The 24,716-nt window shown below is 38.3% G+C and overlaps 1 protein-coding gene across 4 annotated transcripts in view; it reads left to right on the top strand.

Moving 5' to 3' along the window:
* Positions 1 to 24,716, top strand: part of FNDC3A (fibronectin type III domain containing 3A) — a 214,672-nt gene that overhangs the window by 161,102 nt on the left and 28,854 nt on the right. For all 4 annotated transcript variants that reach the window (XM_077811423.1, XM_077811422.1, XM_077811425.1 and 1 more), the window contains 10 exons: positions 2,254 to 2,312; positions 6,236 to 6,393; positions 7,680 to 7,739; positions 9,265 to 9,403; positions 12,021 to 12,074; positions 12,917 to 13,041; positions 15,888 to 16,062; positions 18,111 to 18,197; positions 20,313 to 20,451; positions 24,267 to 24,335. In XM_077811423.1, coding sequence (XP_077667549.1) covers positions 2,254 to 2,312; positions 6,236 to 6,393; positions 7,680 to 7,739; positions 9,265 to 9,403; positions 12,021 to 12,074; positions 12,917 to 13,041; positions 15,888 to 16,062; positions 18,111 to 18,197; positions 20,313 to 20,451; positions 24,267 to 24,335 — 1,065 coding nt within the window. The remainder of the gene's footprint in view (positions 1 to 2,253; positions 2,313 to 6,235; positions 6,394 to 7,679; positions 7,740 to 9,264; positions 9,404 to 12,020; positions 12,075 to 12,916; positions 13,042 to 15,887; positions 16,063 to 18,110; positions 18,198 to 20,312; positions 20,452 to 24,266; positions 24,336 to 24,716) is intronic.

Genomic DNA, 24,716 nt, shown 5'->3' with positions numbered 1-24,716 from the left:
GACCCTAAAAACTGTGGGTTTAATAGAGACTCTGGTTTTATGGCTCATTACAATGTTGCACCCATATCTAGTTAGGATGTCCTCAATATTTGCTAGTGCAGCACTGAGCCAGTGAAGAAGGAAAGCGGTCATGCTGCTGCACAGAAGAGGGCATCCCCTCATCATCACTTGTCAGGGGCCAGACCAGTTGCTAACCTGCTCCTTGACTAACTTTGCTGTCGCCAATGAGCCTAGCTACACTGCCTTGGAACTGACAGAGTAGCCACAGCACCTGACTGGCTGATGGTTTAGCAGCCATCTTTTAAGCTTAGCACCCACAACAGATCAGAAGCTGCTCAACACATACCACGCTGACAGCTGCGCTTGCCCTGCTCCTGTTTCCAGTCCTTGCTCCAGCCATTCATTCCAGTCCCTGCTCCTGCCTGGTTCCCATCCTGCTCAGCCTTGTTTTCGAACCTGCTCCTGATCCACTGAACCTGCTCCTGATCCCCTGTCGAACCAGTCCCTGTTCTGCTCCAGCCTTCAGCTTCAGGCCTCAGCTCACGATTCTGGTTTACCCTCTGGCTCTGGCATTCTGCTTCTGTCCCTCTAGTAGTTACCCTCGGCTAGTTCCTGAACTCTGTCCCTCCCCCAAACCAGCTCTAATCAGTAGGCTGAACTGTTGTCTTAACCTCTAGGGCTGACAACCCACGGCTTGGCTGGCTACATCACTTCTGTGTTCTCCCTACTGGAAGTTGTTGCTGGGGTTGTTCTGTGGCTGGGGTTGTTGCTGGGGTTATGATGTGGCTACATGACTGTTGCTCGATTGCCTATGTTCACTGTGTATGAATAGTATTGTCCTTTATGTACACTATGTTGCAGCTTTTTAGTAAACTTAAAAACAAAATAGCATATCAGTAAGGATAGACTTCTTAGCTATCATTATTCTATGTGGAATACTAAGAAAAATGAAATTCTCACCCTTTCACTGAGAGATGTCGAGCAGTTTTATTTGGAAGGTTACAAAATAAATCAGTGCATTTTACAGTACAGTTATAAATCTTAAATGTGTGCTGTATATTTAAAGTAGCCAAACATTTTAGAGTAAGAAAACAGAGACTGTTCACATTTTGGCTTGATTTTACCTTTGTTGTTTTAATTTGCACATAATCTCATTTCATCATACACACTTTTAAAAGACATCATACCTCTGTGGTACATGTATATAAAATAAATGTTTCTCTTTGAGGCGGCATCCAAAATTTTATTGTCTAACAATTGAGAATCTTAACAGTAAAGGTATTTCTGTGTAATCACTTATAAACTGTAATTGCTGTTTTTCTCTTAACAGCATTGCAGCTCTGTGTACCAAAATTTTTTCTTTTTACTTTCATCTTCCCATCTTTCCTTCTCTTTTTGGTTTTAGTTTTCGCAGTTGCACTCGTTTGTGATTGATTCAAATGCAATTATTATAAAGTTCAGTGTTACTCTGTTATGACTAAAAATCGTAAATAAATAAATACACACACACAGTAGGCCTTCTTTGCAAGTCTGCTTTATTTCAATGGATTTTATGTCAAATTTAAAGTTGATTTAAAAAGAGAAAACACTTTATGATGTCACGTAGAATTGCAGTAACAAAGGCATAACAGGTCACAGATATTTTTTAATCAACTTTAACCAGAAAAATCTTATTAACATAAAACAGTGAATTGACTTGATCTCACTTTCTGGTGGGAGATTTAGCAAGTGGGGGGAGTGGGTCACTTGAAATTTGCTCATTTTTTAAAAAAAGAAATGAAGGAAAAATACCCTACAACTCCCATCTAACCAATAATCTACCTAAGCCAGGTTAGATCCGTTCACTTGCTAATTTTATCATTTTATTATCTCAGTAGTACATGTGAGAAAACGTATGAAGCATCTTAAATAAATGTTCAGTTAGTGTAAACACTTTTTTTTAAAATATATTAATAAAAAAATAGGGTAGGTAACTGAGATATCTAAGATATCTCCTAAGCCCTCCAAAGCAGTGAGTTATTTAAATTCAAATAAATATATTTTTAGGAGATGGTCATGCCTCTGTAATCTATTAAATGTGTACAGCCCCCTTGTTTAGGTACTCTTATTTCAGTTTTAGAGTAGCTTAAGTTAATAAGGAAGTTCCACTTGCACACATCTAAATGTGTGTGTATTGTCTGGATTTAAGAAGATGCTTTATTGTAAAAATGTTAAACAGTTATTCATGGACTTTTGTTTGTTTTGTTTTTTAAGAAAAGGATGAAGAAACAAAAGCACTCGAAGCACTTATTTCTAGTATTACCAAGCCAGTGGTAAGTAAATGCAACTTTCCACAGAATCAGAATTGAGGTATTCATCTTTTACCCTGTAGTGACACTTGGTTTTCTATTGTCCAGGTGTGGACGACCTTTAGGTAGCAACAATAATGAAAAATCACCAGACTGAGGGATCTTTGATCACTGAAGTTCAAATTACTTAAAGTGGCCATTTCATAAATTTTAGAGAAACTAACTTTTTAAGACTTATTAAGCTGAATTCTTTTCTGGCTTGCCCTGATACAGTCCCAGTGTAATTAAGAAAAGAATTTCGCCCACTGTATACTTGTCAAGGTTAAAATAATTCAGACACACACATATAGAATCCCATTATTTTGTTGTTTCTGTTCTGTGTATGTGGCATTAATGCAGCTGGCATAATAACTGTACTGGTAAAACTCTCTCTTATAATAGGCAGTTTATCATTAAAGAAAGCAGGGAAATGTTTGTTAACATTCAAAATTAGTTTCAGAAGTAAAAATTTTCAGTAACTTTTCAAATAATTATTCAATATATTACAAGCAGAAATTTGCTAATTCAGTACTTATGTAGGTGTATGTGGATCGCTGAGAGAAATAGTCTTCGTAGCTTGAAGTGCTATCAGTATGCTGGTTGAGCTGCAGCTTTACTATATCTTCTTTTAATTGAAGTTGAATGGCATGATGTCCATTTTCCCAATTCCTGGGTGAAAATAGGGCCTTGGACGGAGAAAATCGACTAATTTACTATGCATTGAAAAAAGTGAGACTCACCCTGAATAACGTACTGTCAAATGCACAAAGTAAACAAATGGGGAAAATATTTTTTTTTAGTCTGTAACTGTATGTTCACCTCCAGACCTGTATTTGCTGAGTTCCATAAGGATCAGTTCTCTCTCAGTTCCTATTCAACATCAATGTGAAGCCATTAGCAGAACTACTGAGACCTAATGAGCTCATATGCCAACAATATGCAGATGAGAGATCTTTGTATCCTTCAAAACGTATGGCAAAACTACTTCCATCATCCTAGTGCAATGCTTGATGAAGATCAGCTCAAACATGAAGAAAAGCTGTGTTAAGTTAAACCTGTTTGACACAGAGATGCTGCTGGTTGGCAGAGTGTAATGGTCCTCACTCAAGGATTGGTCAGGAAGCAAGGCCTAGTAGTTAGGGACACGACCCATGAACAGCAGGGGCGTTGTTGTTAGGGGAGCCCAGACCCTCCCACTCCACCAGGCTCCGACCGAGAGTCCTTTGGGGCTACCAGTGGTCTGGCAACTGAGGCTGCTTAAGGCTGCACTCCCTGGGCCACTTCCTATCTCCCCCACCCAGGCCAGCTCAGTTCAAGACTTTCCCCTGCTGGGATAGTCCAAACTAGGGATGTAAATAATGTGTAAAAACAGTAACCGTGTAACCGATTAAAATTCTATTGGTTACATGGTTAAACATTTACCCAGGGAACTAGGGTTGCAGGGGGTGCTGCAGGACCCCCACGTTTTACGTGGGGCTCTGCTGCCTCCCCACGCCCAGGAATCCCCGTGCTGCCCCCGCGCCCAGGGCTCTGCTGCTGCCCATGCCCAGCATCCGGGGTCCCGGCCCCACACCTGGGGTACCGGCTGCCAGCCCTGCTCCTGCGGTATCCCTGCTGCCGCTGCATCGGTGGCTCTGCTGCTGCCCCGTGCCTGGCATCTCAGCTGCTGCCATGCCTGGGGCTCGGTTGCCACCCAGCACGCCCACGCTCTGCACCCAGAGTCTCGCTGCCAGAAGGCTTTTCCCTTAGCAGCACCCATCAGGTCAGCTGTGGGGCCCCATGAGTCGCACCTTCATGGATCCACATATAGGGCCCCGCCAACCTGCCGCCTCTCCAGTTCTTTGTTGCCGGATCACTCAGACAGAGGGGAAGGTGGGTGGGTTTGGAATGGATATGAGCAACACATCTGGGAGAACAACAGTTACGAGAAGGTAGGTAACCGTTTTTTGTTCTTTGAGTGCTTGCTCATATCAATTCCAATTAGGTGACTCCCAAGCCTCACCTAGAAGGTGGGGTCAGAGTTCATGAAATCGCTGACTGAAGCGCTTCTCTGCCGAACACTGGATCGTCCCTGGTGTGCTGGGTGATAGCATAATGGGAAGCGAAGGTGTGTACCGGGGACCACGTTGCCCCCCTGCATATTTCCTGGGTCAGGATCTGGGCCAGGAAGGCTGCCGTGGACGCCTGAGCTCTGGTGGAGTGCGCCGTCAGAGCAGGGGCAGGGACCTTTGCCAGGTTGTAACATTCACAGATACAGGATGTCATCCACGATGATATCCTTGGTGTGGACACCAGGAGGCCCTTCATCCTGTCCACCACCACAATAAACAGCAGGTTCGACTTGCGAAATAGCTTAATTTGTTCAATATAAAAGGCCAGTGCACGCCATATGTCCAGGGAGTGGAGCCGCTGCCCACAGGGATGCCAGGCAGCAGCAGAGCCTCAGGGTGGGGCCGGCAGCTGAGACCCTGGGCACGGAGCACAGACTTGGCAGCAAGGCTACACCCAACCCTGACATAGCACAAAGGCTGGGCCTGCCCCAGAAACACCTCAGGGACCTGTTCATCTTCACTGTGTGCCCAATGCAAGGGACAGAGTCTCGCACGCACGTACAGCCCTGTCCCCCCAAGGTGGTGATTTAAGTCTCCCCCAAACTGACATGCCCGCTTGGGACCGCTGCCCGGGACAGCAAGCAAGGAGGGGTGCAGGTCCCCTTTTGCAGCTTCCCTTCACCTCACCATCAGAATCACAGATTCTATGGGGAAAAGTATAATTCTGCGGGAAACATTCTGCACAAATTCTGCATTGCGCAGTGTTGCAGAATTCCCCCATGAGTACATAGTACAAATACAGTAGCATGCCTCTTGCACAACAAGGATTATCATGAGCTCATCAGAGATGTCTTTTACTTGCTACTCTGGTTCCCCCTAGAATGTCACATCAAATTCAAACTCTTGGTCTCTATCTCGGAGGCTTTTAATGGTCTGGGACTGGGATACCTAAAAGACCACCTAGAGCTCTGCGACAAGAATTGGATTGCAGTCAACAACTCTGTTCCTGTGGCACAACATAGCTGTGTACTGCAAGGGTGAAGCTTGTTTATACAGAAGACCGAACTTTCTCAGAGGACTGATCCAAGGTTGCAGAAGAAATTCCTGTAGGATCAAAGAACAACTGCAAACCTCACCACTTTCCATTCTAAAGTTCAAATGCACTTTAAACTTAACCTTAATTAATAATAACACAGCCGTACATATGTTTAAAAAATAAAATGAAAATAAATCCATGCACAAATTTCCCCTTAGGGAGAGGAAGGAAGAAAGAGCACCACACTCGATAAATGTTAGTCATGTCACTTAATGTGCTTTTGGAAGGCACTCAGGTACTATGTTGATAGACATAATATAAGATCTTGAATATAATAGAAGCTTTTTCAGTTTTAGTAATCTTAAATGTTACATGTAACAACAGGTAATAAATGTTCAGACAGAGGTGTGACTTTTTTATTGTTGATGGTGTCCCTTTAACTTCATGTTTTGACAAGTGTAATAAAAAACTTTAGAGCCTTGTTAAATAAATAAAAAATTATTCCCAGAATTTATATACAAGAATGACAAACAAATATACTGTTCACTTGTATTTTGCCACTAGATGGCTCTCGTTACTTATTTATGTTCTTTGGTTGCAAACAGCTTTGTGTCTGAGTATGGAAGCGATCATGCCATTTCTTGTATTTCCAAATACATAGTTTGGTCCCACTTGTAGCCTAACCAGCGAGTTATTGTAATTGAACAAATATTCTGAAAAAGTCCCATTTTCTGTTCTGTTTTATTCATACTATTTAGTTATCGGTATTTGCACACAATTGAAGTTATATAACAGAGTTCTTAAATGTTATGTTTCTGTAGATATCAGACATTCAGGCACGGACAGTAGTACTTGCATGGTCCCCTCCATCCAGTGCCATCAATGGGGACACTGACAAGAATAATGTGCCAGAGGTGTATGTTTATGAAGTTCTCATTTCAAACACCGGAAAAGATGGAAAATACAAAACTGTATATACGTAGGTATTTGTTATCTTGATTAGATTATTGATGCCTTGAACTTTGTACATAAAAGCCTATTTTAAAAACTGCCTTTTATCTACAGAGTGAGATAATGAGACGTCTCACACAACTTCACTTTTGAGGCAAATTGTTTTAATCAGTAAGATGAAACTGCTTTATTTCCCAAATCTTTACCAATAATTTACTATGTAAAGGCTTGACCCTTTAAGGAACAGAATACCTTCATCTTCTACTGACTGTCCTTCAGTTGACTACAATGGAAGTTGAGGTTTCTGAAATGATACAGGATCAGATCTATATCTTTTTTATTTACTTACTTCAATTTGTACTACAACCACCACCAAAACAAAGCTACCTTTCCAAGGTTCTGGAACCCCATGACAGTCTGTTATTAAGTTTTATTACTTCCAGAACACAATACCCTGGCAACAGCAAAATGTAAGCAAAACTTAAGTCTCACCAGCAGAATCCTAGACCCTTGCCACTCTTTCCCTAAAACAAAGGGAGAAGAGATGAGCCTTCACAACATAATCTGAAAGCTAGCCAAACCGGGCTAATGGACACCTTCCTGAGGGCTGCACTTCTTGCTTGCCTCTTGCAAGTAGGAATATGCAGAGGATAAAGAATAAAAAAATTATTTACCATAGTAATTGTGGTTATTCAAGTGTGTTGCCTGTGCGTATGCATACTACCTGCTACCGTCCCCTCTTCCTCCAAGTTCTGTGCTCATAGGACTTTTCGGTTTAATGGAAGGAATGTGGCTAGGGCTACACAGCCCTTTTAAAGCCTCAGTTCTGAATGTACGGTGGTGTGAGAACTAGTTATATAAATTGAAATAATTGGCACTCCATAATAAGAACTACTCCAGGTGTGGTGGTGTTCCCACAAATGTGAATATGCAGCAGCAGCTCTCTTGAAGAATCAGTTACTGTTTTGAGTAATGATTTTATTTACGTCAGAGAGGTGTGAAAATCAGTGTTTATAACAGGTTTGTGTATTAGTATTTTACGGTATTATTTTCATATAGTGTCCACCTAGGGATGGGACTCAAACGATATCTCACACACTGGGTGACCGAGTAAAGTGGAGGACAATCTTTATATAAAAGAACTGGAACCCAAAAAATAGAGACACCTTTAATAAAGCACCACTATATATATTAGAACAACAAAGCCCTGGGCAATAGTGGGGAGCACTGCAAGGTGGATTGATTAGATTATTTCCATCTTTAATTTCTATTATTCTGAGACAATATTTTAAACAAAATTGTACTTCTTTCCAGTGGAGAAAAAACTAGTGTTACCATAAATGATCTCAGGCCAGCAACTGATTACCATGCAAGGTAAGTCCCCTTCTTTTTGTCTGTTAAATGCAATGGAAATTTTTAAAATAACTTTCCAAATTTGAAACTATTCATTATAATTAGAATGTATAACAATATGAATACAGTAACTAACTTTGATATCTCCAGTATTTCCCACCAGACATGCTGCTCTTCCCCTGATGATCACTGTAGTTTATGAACTAGCCACAGCTGAAATGTTGATACTCTCAAATGAAGAGTAGTGAACTCTTTCTCCCTGAGGTCCAAGACTGGCAGACTCTAGAAGCCTGTTGTGGCTCCCCTACACCATGCTCCCTCCTTCTCACTTAATGCTACCAGAACACCCCTGACACTCTCCCATCCTTCCTCTTGTGGCAGGGTTGGCACAGGAGGTGATGGAGCCGTTTCTGCCAGGCTTCCACCAATAGAAAGCTCACCTACAAAAAGAGAATTCTCCACTAGCTATCTCTGGACATTTTAAGGCCACTTTGTGCAATTTACACAGTGTGGTAGTAGACAAGAGAATCTGATCGATTATGCACTGTTGTGAGGGTCCCTAGTTCACTATAATTCTGCAGCTCCAGCAAGAACTGCTGCACAATTCATGGCCCATGGAAGAAATGGCAGAGGGTGGGGAGAAGATGCCATGCTTGGTTCCTTTTCCTCTCTCTCTATCTCTCTCTCTTGTTTCTAATTTAGATGCTAGTTAATGAGACTTCAGACTAACAAAAGAAGGTGGAGAATACACATTTAACTGGATAAATATGTATTTAAGTGCCTAACATTAGGTATCCAGGCATGAACATTTTGGCCTAAGTATGAAACATGAAGTCCTTAAACCACAATGGTTTTTAGGTTTTTCTCTAATTAATGCAGGTAGGTGGTCAATAATAAAGACCAAACTTGAAGTTATGATGATATGTTTTTCTTTCTGGTGTTGCACAAATTATGAAAATTGTTGGAAGTTCCTTATTCATTCATGTATCTGATATTCTGAGCATCAATACATCTCATAACGTCTCCTTTTAAAATAATTGGCTTTTAGTGTTCTTGTAGTTTACTGCATATTTATGGAATGTGCATAATATTAGTCTGCTAGTATCTAAAAACAAAACATGGAGGTTGACTGATAAATTTCAGTGTTTTCGTACACTTTTACCTTTGGATAATTTATTATTTTTGTATACATTGGTCACCGTTAAAAGTCTACCTTTACCTGTGGTTATCACATAGTGGTATCCAGTATACTGCAAGAGGGTAACTCTGGTTTCTCATATATAACTATAGGGAGGGTAATTGTTGACTGATGGGAGCCACTGTGTATGTATATCCAAAGCAGCATATTGCACTTCTCCTTTGCATAAATTGTATTGAGCAGGAATTTTCCACCTTTTTTTATTGTTTACTTTTAACTATAACATTTGGAGGAGATGGGAATATGCTGTTTTTGAACGTTGTAAACTCAAAATATTATTCCGGTTCTACAGAAATTGTGTATTTACATTCTGAAACAAAATGTTAATGATCTCTTTTACTACTCTAGAGTCCAAGCAGAATGCAACTGCATAAAGGGAAGCCCTTCAGAAGCTGAGAGTTTTACAACAATGAGCTGTGAACCTGATACTCCAAATCCTCCAAGGATAACTAACCGGACCAAAAATTCTCTTACTCTACAATGGAAGGTAAGATTTGTTTTAAATGACCCCAGGATGAGATTTAATACCTGCTTTAAGTGCAAATCTCAGTATAACCTTAAGTGTGGAATTACAGTATTCAGGAGTAATGCAGTATTGAATCAACCCTAAAGGATGTTTTCAAACTTTATTACTGCGTTCATTTTTTGTGTGTTTTTTTTCTGTCTGTTTCACAGTGACCATCAGCAACTATTTACATTGTAAAATATTTGTTATTGAATAAATGCTTCAGTATCTAAGCTTTTGTGTTTAAAAAAGAAATTTGTAAATTTTAGTGTTGTTAAGAGAATCCTAAAAACATGAACCCAAGTATAAACTAAGTGTTATCTTTGTGAGACTGCAGACATTCCGAACCAATAGCCTAAAGAAACAAACTGCTCTGTTAATCTCAGTTGAACTGTTCACACTCTGAAACTTAAAAATGGGCAATTTAAGTGTCAACATAGCTAACTAAATCACCATTGATCATTTTAGTGGTAACATCCAGCTAAAGTAAAAAGTGGAGTTGAGGACAAATAGATATGTCACATAAAGTTTCAGCTTTTAAAATTTAAATAAGAACTTGTCTCGTCATTTGCAGAGTATTTCAAAATCTAAAACAGGGACTGCTTTTAAAATGACTTATTTATGTGCAGTATTTTTGTTTGTTAAAATTTAGTCATAACCATTTCTGTTTGCATTTCAGTGTCTGTACAGTATATTTTTGTCAAATTAATTTGTTACAACATGTATTTTACAAAGACTGTTGTGCATTTAACTGAGTTTATGTTGATTCTCTGTTTTCAGCAGAAAATGGGTTGTATAACTAATTTTTGTAGGCAGTAAGTCACTTATGGAAAAGAGTTCCTATCCTATGGACTTTCGTAGGCCTGGAGGAGTATTTTGGCCATTTTTCAGAATTCAAAGATAAATGCACAAAAATCAGAAAAAGAACAAGTTAAGACTGTCATAATCAGTAGGGCTTTTTTTTAATGTAGTGAAGAAAATGTAATAGGCAAGATCATCAGCCATCACACTAAGAAAATCTCTGTGGCTGTAGTTTGGCTCTTGCTGGAATTATTTTATTAATACATAGTATTGCCACATCACCAATTCAACCATAAATTCCTTTATTAAATCTAAAGGCCAAATGGTATTTGTACTGTTGCTCTGAACATGTCTAAAATGCCTACATAATAAGCAATTACCACATCCACACAGTAACAAACATTCATAAGCATTTGATGAGAATATTCACAAAAGGATCAGTCCCAGGAATAATGACAGGTTTCAGAGTAGCAGCCATGTTAGTCTGTATCTGCAAAAAGAAAAGGAGGACTTGTGGCACCTTAGAGACTAACAAATTTATTTGAGCATAAGCTTTCGTGAGCTATAGCTCACTTCATCGGATGCACTCACGAAAGCTTATGCTCAAATAAATTTGTTAGTCTCTCAGGTGCCACAAGTCCTCCTTTTCTTTTTCCCAGCAATAATGCTCTCATCCTGATTTACTTCAGCATCATTAGGTAGGATCTGATAAATACTCCTAGGAAGCCTGATTCTTTTATACAATGTGAGAAACTAGTGATGTCATGTTGACTATTATCTTAAAAAACAGTTTTTTGGCTAGTTTGGGATTGACCCTTTTCTTAACCCTGTAGACAAGAGTTTATGGGTGGGCCTCTTTCTTCAAGATAACATTGCTGTATTAGGCATCACTATAAGTTAATCATATCACGAAACAACTTTTCTTTGTCTGTTATGACCAGTTCTGATAATTAGATGCTTCTCTTCTCTTATTAACCACATTCTGAGCTCAGCATTTTTACAGCTTACCTTTCAGAGTAACAGCCGTGTTAGTCTGTATTCGCAAAAAGAAAAGGAGTACTTGTGGCACCTTAGAGACTAACCAATTTATTTGAGCATGAGCTTTCGTGAGCTACAGCTCACTTCATCAGATGCATACCGTGGAAACTGCAGCAGACTTTATTTATACACAGAGAATATGAAACAATACCTCCTCCCACCCCACTGTCCTGCTGGTAATAGCTTATCTAAAGTGAGCATCAGGTTAGGCCATTTCCAGCACAAATCCAGGTTTTCTCACCCTCCACCCCCCCACACAAATTCACTCTCCTGCTGGTGATAGCCCATCCAAAGTGACAACTCTTTACACAATGTGCATGATAATGAAGTTAGGCCATTTCCTGCACAAATCCAGGTTCTCTTACCTTGTAACTTGCCAGTTATATTTTTTTCCTCAAGACCTTCCCATAGCTGCTAAAAACCCATGGCTTAAACTACAAAATACATATATTTTCCTTCATTAAGATAAGCTAATGTAACCCTTTATATACCTATCTAACCCTACAGCTCCTCAGAAAATTGCTGTAGGATGATATTTGACACTGTTGCCAGAATATTTTTCAGAGGTGTGTGTTGCCAAAAAAAGGAGAGTTGAGAGAAACCTCAAACAGCCAGCATCAGGGAACAGTTGGTCACCTCTGATCTTAACTTGATTGGAACAGGTGACCTACAAATGAATGTCTCTAGTCCATTACCATTTTCCTAAAGTGATCTTGTCCTCCTGCTATTGTGTCCTAATTTTATTCTTTTCTTGTTGCAGACATCTTGTGACAATGGTTCTAAAATCCACAATTATCTTTTAGAATGGGATGAGGTAAGCAGGTTTGCTATATGATTTTTATTAAAATGTATGGGCAGGGTGCAGGCAATAAACCATAAATCAGGGAATCTAGAGCCCAGCAGCATGGGGCTGAACACGAAGCCCTGCACAGGGGGCAGGGAGACGCTGACAACTGGAGCCGTGTCAGCCACAGGGGGGGCTGACAGCTGGAGCCCCATTGGCTGCTGCGGGGTGGAAGCAGAAGTCACAGGTGGAGGTCTGTTAAAGTCACAGAATCCATGACCTCCGTGATCAAATTGTTAACCTTAATTGTGACCTATATCTTTGAGGCAAGTGTTGGTAATATACAATTCATTCCTAGGGAGGTATATAAAAATACAACTATATTTCCTCAAATTTTGCTTGCTGAATAGAAAATGCCAGTATTATCAGGAGGCTCTTAAAACTTACGTTATTGGGTCACTGTTTAGGGTGGCTTTTTCCTTTCTGGTGGCACAATTCTTCCTCCCAAGATCTGTGAGCTGAGAGTTATTTTCGTGTGAAGATCTCTTTCTTTGTGTAAGGATGGCTCAGCTGTCTCCCAACCCATTCCCTAGACACTTAAGGGCTTATCAGGAAAGGAGTTAGGTGGACTGTGGGGCAGAACATGCACAGCCTCCTTCATCAGCCCTGTGGAGCGAAGGACTGTAAGAACAGCATTTTGAGTTCAGTATTCAGAAAAATGTGATATAACACTTACCTTCTTATGGCATCCTTGGCTTGTTTTGAGTTTAATTGGATGAACATTCTTCAAGATTTAGCAAACTGTTTTAATCAGTAGATGTGCTTGTTTAATGAACAGTGTAAATAATATGAGTTTTAATTATTCCTTTTAGGGAAAAGGAAATGGAGAGTTTTGTCAGTGTTACTATGGCCAACAGAAGCAGTATAGAATTACTAAACTATCACCAGCAATGGGGTACACCTTTAGACTGGCAGCCAAAAATGACATGGGCATGAGGTGAGTATTCCCATGTTATATACATAAACAATGCAATGTCTCTACGTCCACATTCATGTGTATGTAGGAACAATATATAACAGAATGCTGCTGTAATTAAATAACATTATATGCCCACCTGATATACATAAGGCACAAGACATATCATTGAATGCTCTTAAACGTCTTAGAGCTTCTTACCACTACATACGATATATTGCTCCTGTTATTAAACCATTTTGATTTTAAAAGATTTAAAACAGAGAAGTCTTTATTTTGAAGCAATTTTAATAGGTAACATTACACCTAAACAGTTACGATAAAATCTTGAAGATTAAAATAAAAACAGGCAAAACACCTCTTAGTCCATCTGTGAATATCTGGACATATAGTTCACATTTCCTGTTTTGTAAGCTAGTGGAGGGCATTACGCTGTATGGACATATATCCTTTTAAAACTAATCACTGTCTAAATATTTTTAAACACATGTTTTACAGACATAAAAATACACTACTGGCTTTATAGTTCTGTTTAAGTAATAAACAATGTTTAAGGAGAGCTCTTACAAGAGGAGGGGCCAAATTTTGCCCTAGGTATGATTGAGGATGTCTTTTATTAATATTGTTGGGAACTTTAGGCATCTGAGAGCAGAATTTCATCTAGATGATGTTACTGACCAAAGATAAATGTTCTGTTTTTATAAGTCCTATATGTGTTTAAGTTATTAACCATTCTTAATTTCAGCTGCATATAAAACACAGCACAAAACCGTTTGCTAAATAGGAAAAGTACAAAAATGAAGCAGAGAGAAATAACTAAAAGAAAGTTTCTGAGCGAATTGTCTGGGGCCTGATCCATTGCCCACTGGAGTCAGTGGGACTCTTTCCATTGATTTCAGTGTGCTTTGGTTTGCGCACACAGAGAGTAAAAATAATAAATGAAGAACATTTTTTTAAAATTAACACTTTATTTTGTTTTAACATACCCATTCGTTAGATCTACTCATTGGGTGACTGCTTAGGTATTTTGGCATTAGTGGTGGGTAGACAGGTCTGTTATCTACCCTTTTGTTGGGGCCGGAATGTAGCTGGCTGGGTAATCTGTGTGGAGCAGGAGTTGAGGTTGGGGGTCAAGCAAAGGGTCAGAGTCACAGAGAGTCAAGCCAAGGATCGGAGCCAGAGTTGGAGACAAGAGGCAAGAATCAGTAGCAAGGCAGGAACCTGGAGTCCAGGCAGAGAAGCAGGAACCAGGAATCAAGCAAGAAGCCAGGGTCTGATGTAGCAGCCAGGTAGAGCACAGTTATGTGGACAACTTCTTGTGCCTCTCTTTAGATTTAAATAGGAAGCCCATACCAATCAGAGATCCTGGTGTTCCTCCAATCAAGACCCATGGAGGCCTCCCTGTTGTAGCTTTTGTTTTCATGGTTTCTCTGCTTGGTTGGTTAGTAGCAATATGCTGGGTGGGAGTAGGGAGTCGACTGTCAACGGGCAATCCTGTGGACCCCAGCCTCAAGATCTGCGGGGTCATGACGCCTTTCCATTCACTCCATGCATTTAGCATATCTAGATGTAGATTTGGGTTTGTTTGTTTGTTCTGAAGTAACTAACATAATTATCTACACATCTCAGTTCCTGGGACTTTCTTACTAGTGATTTAGTGCAAGTACAAAAATTAATACTGTCCCCAAAATTAGAAAAGTTCCATCTTGTTTTGTGTTCATTATATAGTAATTCTCAAGATCTGGTTTGCATGCTGCCTTTGTAGAAGCTTTTATGACATGTTGTCTTTTAGTTTTTAATTGTTAAAAAAAAACCTTAGTGAAATTATGGCCCATCTGTTATACCAAAAGATCACAACTTTTTGTTTTGTAGTAGTCACATCATTATAATGTGTCTGAGAACATAAAAAACAAAAGTAAATAGACATGTGCAGGGAAATTGAATGGTATCATGATGGATTCCACTTTAAAAAGACCCAGATAGTCCAGGCAATGTAGAAGAAATCCAAGTTTTGAAATCAAAGTTGTTAGGTTGCTACCTCTGTTGCATAAGCCACACAGAGAACTATATTTTCTGGGCTTCCTAATATTCACTCTTGCATCCCTCCCTAATGATTCTGTTTCCTAATGTCTCTTGTTCTTTCCTGTACCCTTTACTTGCTTTTTGTCTCCAAATAAGGCTACCCAAAGATATATCAGGTAAGGCTGACAAATCAGGCTTTGCCAGATTAGTAGGTGGTCTACAGTGTATTTTCATTTATTACAAAATACAAATTTTATATTGCCAATTCCACAGGAAACTTAGCTTTCAGAGAGACTTTGCTGGTCCCATTTTTCTGGACTCCTGGAAAACTAATGCTTGATAAGTGGTAGGCTCACTTAGAAGTGTACAAATGTTTGCACAGGTAGCTGGTTAGGGAGCAAAATGAATTTGTTTGCTTTTTTTTTTATTAAATCTTGGACAAAGGAAAACAGTGCAGGCCAGAGGTGGAAAGAACAAGCTTTGGCATTAGTTGGATAAAATACATAAATGTACAAGTGTTTTAGAGACTTAACTGCTGTGCAAATAATGACTGTTCAAAGTGGATTTTAAAAAACAAATTGTATTCTTGGTCTGTTTTGTTAACAAATATGTATATTAATTCCAGGCCAAACATTCAAATATGGGCATGTATAACCTGTATTAACATGAGTTACACACACAGGCACAATTTGTTCGTACAGGATGGTCAACTGCATGTTCCAACATGCAATTACCAGTGATGTGCATGTCTGACAAATTGGCCTGAAACTGTTGTATAGCAATTCCGTATTATTCTTGTTCCTACTTCATCCTATTTAGTTTACATACTGTTTGTTTCAAAACAGTGGTTTTAGTGAAGAAGTCCAGTATCATACCTCAGGCACTGCCCCGTCAATGCCAGCCAGTCCTATGCTGATTAAAGCTGGAGTTACCTGGTTATCCTTACAGTGGACTAAACCCTCAGGAACACCAACAGATGAAGGAATCTCTTATATTTTAGAGATGGAGGATGAGACCTCAGTAAGTGTGAAATAAATATTCTAAATAAGAGAAAAGACCATAAATGAATGTTTCAGCACAATAGTATCTCAGTGTGGGCATTAACAACACTTGCCATTGACAGGATTTTCTGTTGGGGATGTGATGTTGTTCTAATGAGACTTATGGGTGCTTTTATTATATTTATAGTACATGCAGAGGGAGAAGGTAAATTTCATATAATAAAATCGAAATTGGGGAAATATCTGCAAAAAACATTCACTACAGAAATTAGTGTGCAGTTGTGATTTTTATAGTCAGCAAGGCTTTTTAGTAATGGTTAGGTGATATCAGTAAATAAAATTGAAATGTTTAATAATGTCCTTCCATTTTAATGAAATTATATTCTAATGTTAAACATTCATGTATCTCTTGCCTTATGGACGCTGCAAATTAGGCTTTGGCCTTGGCAAGAATATACCTCATCCTCAATGCTGCAAAGGGATGAGTCTTGCTAACAAGTAAGAGGGCATTGTTGGAAGGATGTTCTCACTTTCTTTGTGTCCCTGCTTGTTAAAGGGATGTATTTGTAAGTAATGAGCAAGTAATTGGTGTCAGTTTGGAGCACATCCTTTCTGTGGAAAACCATGTCAGAGATGGTATGAAAGTGTCTTAGTTTGTGCAACTTATACAGGCTGTATCTTATTTGTACCATGATGACTGCAACAGCTAATCATACAGTCTTGACCATGAGGCGATTGGTTATTTTCTTTTGGCATGCCTCTCAGCAGTGCTTTTCATGAACAAATTCAGCACATTTGATCACTGTCTTACACTTCAGCATCCCTTGCATTGGCTATAGATAAAAGTAGCAGATTAAGTTGACCCTTCTGGTTTTAAGTCCCTTAATGGTTGTTGTTCCTGGCTAAGGCCCAAGCCCTGGAAAGAGAACCACACAGGCACAGAGATCTGCCCATGCAGTACTCTTTGTCTGTGGTTGCAGTCTTCAGTTTTAGCCTCATCTATATGACTTCCATGATAATTGTTATACAAATCATGAACCTGATTTTCATTTACAGTAAGGCCATTCTGGCAGCGTAAAGTGGCCATAAAGGAAATTGCATTAATGCCCACTACAAGGCCCCTTTACACAGCCAAAGCAGTGGTAAGGAACCTTACATAAAAGAATCTTGGGCTTGTGGTCTTTCAAGAGACTATTATATAAAAAAGTTATGGCATTTGCCACTCCCATCAGTCCCCTTCTGAATAAGCCACCTCCATTAATTTTTACAAATTTGGCTCTATGCAGTAGAGTATAGGCTTTTAAATAATTTTAAACAATCATTTTAAAATTAAACCATTTTTATTGTAAATTAAGGTTATTTACTTGATTTTGCATAATTTCCAAGGAAAAACTGTTAATACTGAAACATCATTTGTCATGACTTTTCCTTCCTCTTAAATGAAAATTATGACTTGCTTTTACTGTGACAAAACCATTTTGTTTTCCTTTCTTTTGTTATGTCAAACAACCATCCTTATCAAGTATGCTTTTGCTGTTAAGCCCTGATCCTGTAAAGACATACACATTTTTTAGCTTTGTACACATGAGCAGTATCATTGAATAGAAAGTCAAGTACATGCGTAAATCCTTGAAGGATCCTGGCAAAAGTCCCTATGGTGTGGAACTTGTTCCCCTTGACAATCATTTCAGCTTATCTGCCTTCATTTTTCAATGAATCCTGCTATGATTTCCCCTCCTCCCCTCAAAAGATATGTTAGTATGACCAATATTGGCTACATATTATTTTCTCCTTTTCCCTTTGTTGCATTAGAACTTCTGTTTTATAGTCAGAAGATGATGGGGTTTATTTTGATTTTATTATAATGTTTTGATCATAATTCTCTTATTTCCATTGTACACCTGCATCCCAAGTGGTGAAGGGTGACTCAAAAATATTTCTTTACAGAATAAAAACTTTACTCCAAGCAGCCTAACAAATTACTATGTTTCAGATTATACAAGTTTTGCTATATATAGTCTGGTTTATAAATATATTTCAAGTATTAATATTTTATTCCTTCTATAGGGATATGGTTTCAAACCAAAATACGATGGAGATGATCTCACCTGCACAGTGAAGAATCTTAGACGTAGCACAAAGTATAAATTTAGGGTAAGATTCTTCGGATTATTTTGGTTTTATTCATTGCAAAATTGCTCAATGTTAGCAGCTGTTTTTTACAGTTGGTTTCTGTGATGAAACAAACTGGTAACACACTTACTGATACTTTTCTAAAGTACTGTTTGGATAAATTTAAAATATCACTTCATACATTTATTGGTAATAAACGAGTGCTGCCCAAGGAGAGCATCCCTTCTCTGTAATATGAGGGGGAAAGCTATTTGATCTTTTGGCAGAAGTAATACTTTTTCAATACATTTTGAAATCTCCAGTTTTTAATTTACATAGGGTATTCTCTTGATTACAATAAGAGCTGCTTGTTGCTTGAGACTGCTGAAAATCAGGCCCCTTATTTAGGAACCTGAAAAGATTTTAGGACGCAAACTTCAGGGTACTCACTGTAGAATATGTTGGCCTAATCATTTTAACAAGTGATTCTACAACAGTTAAAAAAAAATTATGAAGGGCCAGGTGTGGGAATGCATTAGTCATGCATTGTTTTGAGCAGGATATCCCCAAAATAGTATAAAGTTGGTTCCCCAGCAGTTGCATATCTATTTAAGATGGCAACACTTAAAACACTTCATGGAGATAGATCTCTGGGAATTTGATAGCACAATATTGCTCCAAGAACATACTATATGACACAAATTTCATACCCTATTTTGTTTAACTGAACCATTTTTAAATAGAAGAGGCTCTTGTTCCCCCACACAGTACAAATGATAAATGCTGTGTTAATCAAGTCTCTCGTTTTCATTATAGATGGGAGAGGTTTAGGAGGAGTAGTAATAGCATTCCTTAAGCTCGTGGAAAGATGGTGTGACAGATTTATTTAATAACTTCCTTGCTTTTGTTGGCACCAGTTATTAGTGCAGTCACTTTTTAAATTTCCTACTTTTTATTCCTGTAGCTACTTTTTTAAAAGAAAAAAGTGTAAAAAGACAAGGACTATGTTGTCTCAAGTACTCTATTTTATAATGTTTTGCTTTTATTAAAATGTCACATTTTTTCAATATTTTATTAAACTAATCATACAAAATTATTTTTTACTACAGTGGGGAACATATTGTGATCCAAATTTTAGTACTTCAGTTTCCTTCAGTAGAATAAGTAAAATTTTGTATAATGTCCAAACTTCTGTATCGGTTGCTATTGTATGGATGCTTCCAAAGTAGTTTTATTTTTGAGGCTATATAATATATATGCAAGTGTTTGTGGTGACCTGAAAGTCATGGGGGAAGAATGAGAAGGGTGGGCTTGAAGGCTATTTTCAAACTAATGGGTTGAAAAAGGTGAAGTTAGTAGTTTAATATAGTTTTCTGTAGCTCTAATTTTTATTTTTTTTTTCAGATATAAAATTTGACCAGCAACCATAATGTGATCTAACTGCCTTTTACGTTTACTGTAGTTGAATATTAACTGCCTGATGTATCTGCAGTTTAAGAAATTACCTCTGTACATATGCAGTTTATATTTATATTTAAGGATCATTTATTTAAAAAATACTGCTAAGTATCTAAGACTACCGAAAATACTATGGCCAAATTTTCAACCCTTTGTACCTATAATTAGATTCCTAAATTCATACTTGGGCACATAAATAAAAGTAGCGAGCCTTTCAAAAGTACTAAGTACCCACGAATTCCATTAAAATCACTGGAAGCTGCAGCTTCCTGAGTGCCTCTTATCATCAGGCTACTTTTAGATGCCTTGAATATAGATTTAGGAGCCTAACTTTAGTCATGTGCATTTGAAAATGTTGGGGTTTTTGTTCATTTGTTTTTTGTTTTCTTTACAACTGTTGTAAAATGCTAATTTTTTAATTTTTATTTTTTAAAATATTAAAATTTCCCTGCTGTCAATTCTTGTCATTTTTCATTTCAGTAAAGTGATTGACTACTAAAATCCCTCAAGAATGTGAGAATGGTATAATATACAAAAATGTGTGATAGTATTCTTTCCTTTGCTGATTTATAACCTATAAATTAAACATATATATAAATGATTTAGACACACTTAGCATTAGCAGCTTGTAGAGTACCAAAAATGTACATATGCTGTTTATAGAATACTTTTATAGAGATATATTTATATTTTTTACAGGTCATTGCCTATAACTTGGAAGGCAAAAGCAGTCCAAGTGAGGTAGTCGACTTTACTACTTGCCCAGACAAGCCTGGAGTACCTTCAAAACCATCAGTTAAAGGAAAAATTCATGCACAAAGTTTTAAAATAATTTGGGGTAAAGTTTTTGTTCAGTTCTACTTTGATACTTTCTTCTGTATTTATGTACATTGGTATGTGGAGAATGACAAATTCTGCTCTCAGTACTGCTGCAGTCAGCAGTTTTTCTGGATTAACACTAATGTAACCGAGAGCAGAATATTGACCCAGTGACTTCAGCGTACTTAGGAGGATGCCACAGTAGTCTAACTATCACTAGGTGTGAAACAGAGCTATGGGAAATTTAGCCTTTTTGGTTCACAAGGGTTCATGGGAAATTTTTTTTGGTTTCAGTTTGCCTGGGCTCACTCTACTACTGTCCCTGGGTATAACTTGGAGTTCCTATATTTGAGCTGACTTAAAGGGAAACTTTACCAAAACTACAGTTTTACCTGGTTTCTGTTGAAAATGTATGAGTGAATGTGTTTCATTGCAGAACTATAAATTGGCCTAGATTTCATTGCAGAACTATAAATTGGCTTAAAACTGGACCTAGGTTCACAAACCTTCAGATGAACCTGGGCTGAGCTTTGAGTTTATAATAAAACCAGCACAGTGAAGAATACTTTCAGGTTTTCTAATGAGAGCTTCACACAGCTCTAGGTTGAAATATATTTGCTTCCTGAAGTGAAGGTACAAATTCCCACGCAATCTGTCAACCTATGAGTAAGGTTAAGATTTTGTCTTGGATATTTTTAATAAAAGTCATGGGCAATAAAGAAAAATTTACGGCAGCCATGACCTGTCTATGACTTTTACTAAAAGTATCTCTGACTAAATGGGGATCTGCAAGTACCTACACTGCCTGCAGCGGGGCAGCTGCCTGGGGGCTAGGAGCTCTGGGGACCCCCACTATGGGTTGGGTGTCAGAGCTCCAGGGGCCCACGCTGTCTGCAGCTCCAGGGGCCCATAGCAGCCAGGAGCTCGGGGTTTCCGCGGTGGCCGGGAGCTGTGGGGTACCCCGACCGCTTGCAGCAGCTTGGAGCTCTGGGGGCCACCAGAGGCAGTGGGGGTACCCCACAGCTCCCTGCCCCCACAGGCAACAGGGGACCCTGCAGCTCCCAACTGCTGCAGGCTGAAGTCACGAAGGTTGCAGAAGTCACACGGATTCTGTGACCTCCATGACTAAATCATAGCCTTACCTTTGAGGCATATAAATTGAGGTTCATGTAGCTTAGTAAGGGGATGTTTTCCAAATGAGACCTTCAAATAAAAGTATTTTAAAAACGGACACTTCTGCTCTATGTGGTTCTTACAAAAAGCACTATGGAATCTGTCAGATTTGCTCTGGTGCCCTGCCAAAGTTTCCTCTTCCCTGCCTATTGCACAATGTGCTGAATGCTGGTTGTCTGCTTGACCCCTGTCCTCCACCTTAGCGGTAGCTGCATTTTAGTGGTAGGCCACTATAGTCCTATATTTGATCATAAGAATCTATTGGATCATTCAGGATGAAAGGCATTATGTTGTATTAAATGCAAGATGCTAAATACTATTTTGAACACATCCTCTTTTTTTTTTTACTGCAGTGACTTTATTGTATTGTCTCTTACATTCTCAGGACACTTATTAAAATTAAATAGCATATTCACGCAGTGAAACAGGATAGGATATGGTGGTATTATCATACAGTATTTTAACAAACAGCTGTTAAATTATCACATTTAAGTAGGGCTGTCAAACTATTAAAAAATTAGTCGTGATTAATCACATGATTAAAAAAATTATTTGTGATTAATCGTGTGATTAATTACGCTGTTACTTAAATAAATGGTATTCTATTATTGTTTATCTTGGATGTTTTCTACATTTTCAACTATATTGATTTCAATTACAACACAGAATACAAAGTGTACAGTGCTCACTTTATATTTATTTTTATTACAAATATTTGCACTGTAAAAAACAAAAGAAATAGTATTTTTCAGTTCACCCAATACAAGTACTGTAGTGCAGTCTCTCTTTCTCATCAAAGTTGAACTTACAAATGTAAAATTACGTACAAATAAAGCCTGCATTCAAAAACAAAACAATGTAAAACTTTACAGCCTACAAGTCCACTCAGTCCTACTTCCTGTTCAGCCAATGATTCAGACAAACAAGTTTGTTTACATTTGCAGGAGATAATGCTGCCCTCTTCTTGTTTACAAATGTCACCTGAAAGTCAGAACAGGCGTTCGCATGGCACTGTTGTAGCCGGCGTTGCAAGATATTTATGTGCCAGATGTGCTAAAGATTTGTATGTCCTTTCATGCTTTAGCTCCCATTCCAGAGGACATCATGCATGTGTGCATGATGGGTTCTGCTTGATAAAGATCCAAATCAGTGCGGACTGACACGTGTTCATTTTCATCATCTGAGTCAGATGCCATCTGCAGAATGTTGATTTTCTTTTTTGGTGGTTCAGGTTCTGTAGTTTCTGCATCAGAGTGTTGCGCTCTTAAGACTTTTGTAAGCATGCTCCATACTTCAACCCTCTCAGATTTTGGAAGGCACTTAAGATTCTTAAACCTTGGGTCCAGTGCTGTAGCTATCTTTAGAAATCTCACATTATTACCTTCTTTGCTTTTTGTCAAATCTGCAGTGAAAGTGTACTTAAAACGAACAACATGTGCTGGCTCATCATCCGAGACTGCTATAACATGAAGTATATGGCAGAATGCGGGTAAAACAGAACAGGAGACATACAATTCTCCAAGGAGTTGAGTCACTAGTTTAATTAACGCATTTTTTTTAACAAGCATCATCAGCATGGAAGCATGTCCTCTGGAATGGTGCCAAAGCATGAAGGGGCATACGCATGTTTAGCATATCTGGCACGTAAATACCTTGCAATGCCAGCTACAAAAGTTCCAAGCGAATGCCTGTTCTCACTTTCAGGTGACATTGTAAATAAGAAGCGGCCAGCATTATCTCCTATAAATGTAAACAAACTTGTTTCTCTTCGCGTGGCTGAACAAGAAGTAGGACTGAGTGGACTTGTAGGCTCTAAAGTATTACATTGTTTTATTTTTGAGTGCAACAAAAAAAATTAACATTTGTGAGTTGCACTTTCACGATAAAGAGATCACACTACAGTACTTGTCTGAGGTGAATTGAAAAATACTATTTCTTTTGTTTGTAATTTTTACAATAAAAATATTTATAATAAAAAATAATAATATAAATTGAGCACTGTACACTTTGTATTCTGTGTTGTAATTTAAATCAATATATTTTACAATGTAGAAAATCAACTAAAATATTTAATAAATTTCAGTTGGTATTCTACTATTTAACAGTGCGATTAAAACTGCGATTAATTGCAATTAATTTTTTAAATCACGATTAATTTTTTTGAATTAATCGCATGAATTAACTGTGATTAATTTACAGCCCTACAGTTAAGTAATTAAATCTCTGACCTAGTCATTAAAATAAATCTGCTTAACATCTGTTTTTTCCATTTTAAAAAAAAGCAACGTCTTCTGGAACCCGACAAGGCCCCAATTCAGCAAAGTACTTAAGTATGTGCTTAAGTCCCTCCCTATGCAGAAAAGCACTTAGGCCCAGACTTTTAAAAGTATTGCTTCACTCAGCATTGTAAAACCAAGTGATTTAGGAGCCCAAATCTTATTTTTAAAAGTGACATAGGTGCTTAAGAGCCTATGTCCTGCTTCTAAGTCATTTAGGCCTTGCAATGCCAACCAGAGCAATGCCTAAATACCTTTAAAAATCTGGGCCTTAGGCACTAGCTTAACTTCCTTAAATATTCCACAGAAAGTTTATCTATGTTATGTAAATACAATAGTGTCCAGAACAGTGTGTTTTGCCTGACTTTTTGTTCATATTTGGTAGATCCACCAAAAGACAATGGAGGGACAGCAATAACTAAATATGTCGTGGAGATTTCTGAAGGCTTAAATGGTAAGAGTTAATGTAGGAATTTTTCAAATGCAGCACGATGTTCACTGATTTTGGCATTTCGTTATATCTCTGATAGTCCTTTTAAATGCCGTAGATTGTAAATTCTATGGGGCAGGAACTGTTTTTGTATGCTTAGATGATTGGCACCTCTGGGAACTGCTATAATAGAAAAATGAAAGGCACTAAAAGGCACTCTGTTTTTCTGAATGTATGTACTCTTTTCTGAATGTATGAACTCTTGCAAGTTGTAATTACTAGGCTGTATGTTGTATCGTATTCTGTCTAAAGAGATGGCCCAAATTTAATCCTCGTATTACAGGCATTCTATGTGGATGGCCAAATTACAGATAAAACCACATAGTACCCTTGGTTCATGGCAGA

This window comes from Eretmochelys imbricata, chromosome 1 (assembly GCF_965152235.1).
Source record: "Eretmochelys imbricata isolate rEreImb1 chromosome 1, rEreImb1.hap1, whole genome shotgun sequence".
Lineage (NCBI taxonomy): Eukaryota > Metazoa > Chordata > Testudines > Cheloniidae > Eretmochelys > Eretmochelys imbricata.
The sequence above is the reverse complement of the archived record's forward strand: the minus strand, read 5'-3'. Positions and strand labels throughout refer to the sequence as shown.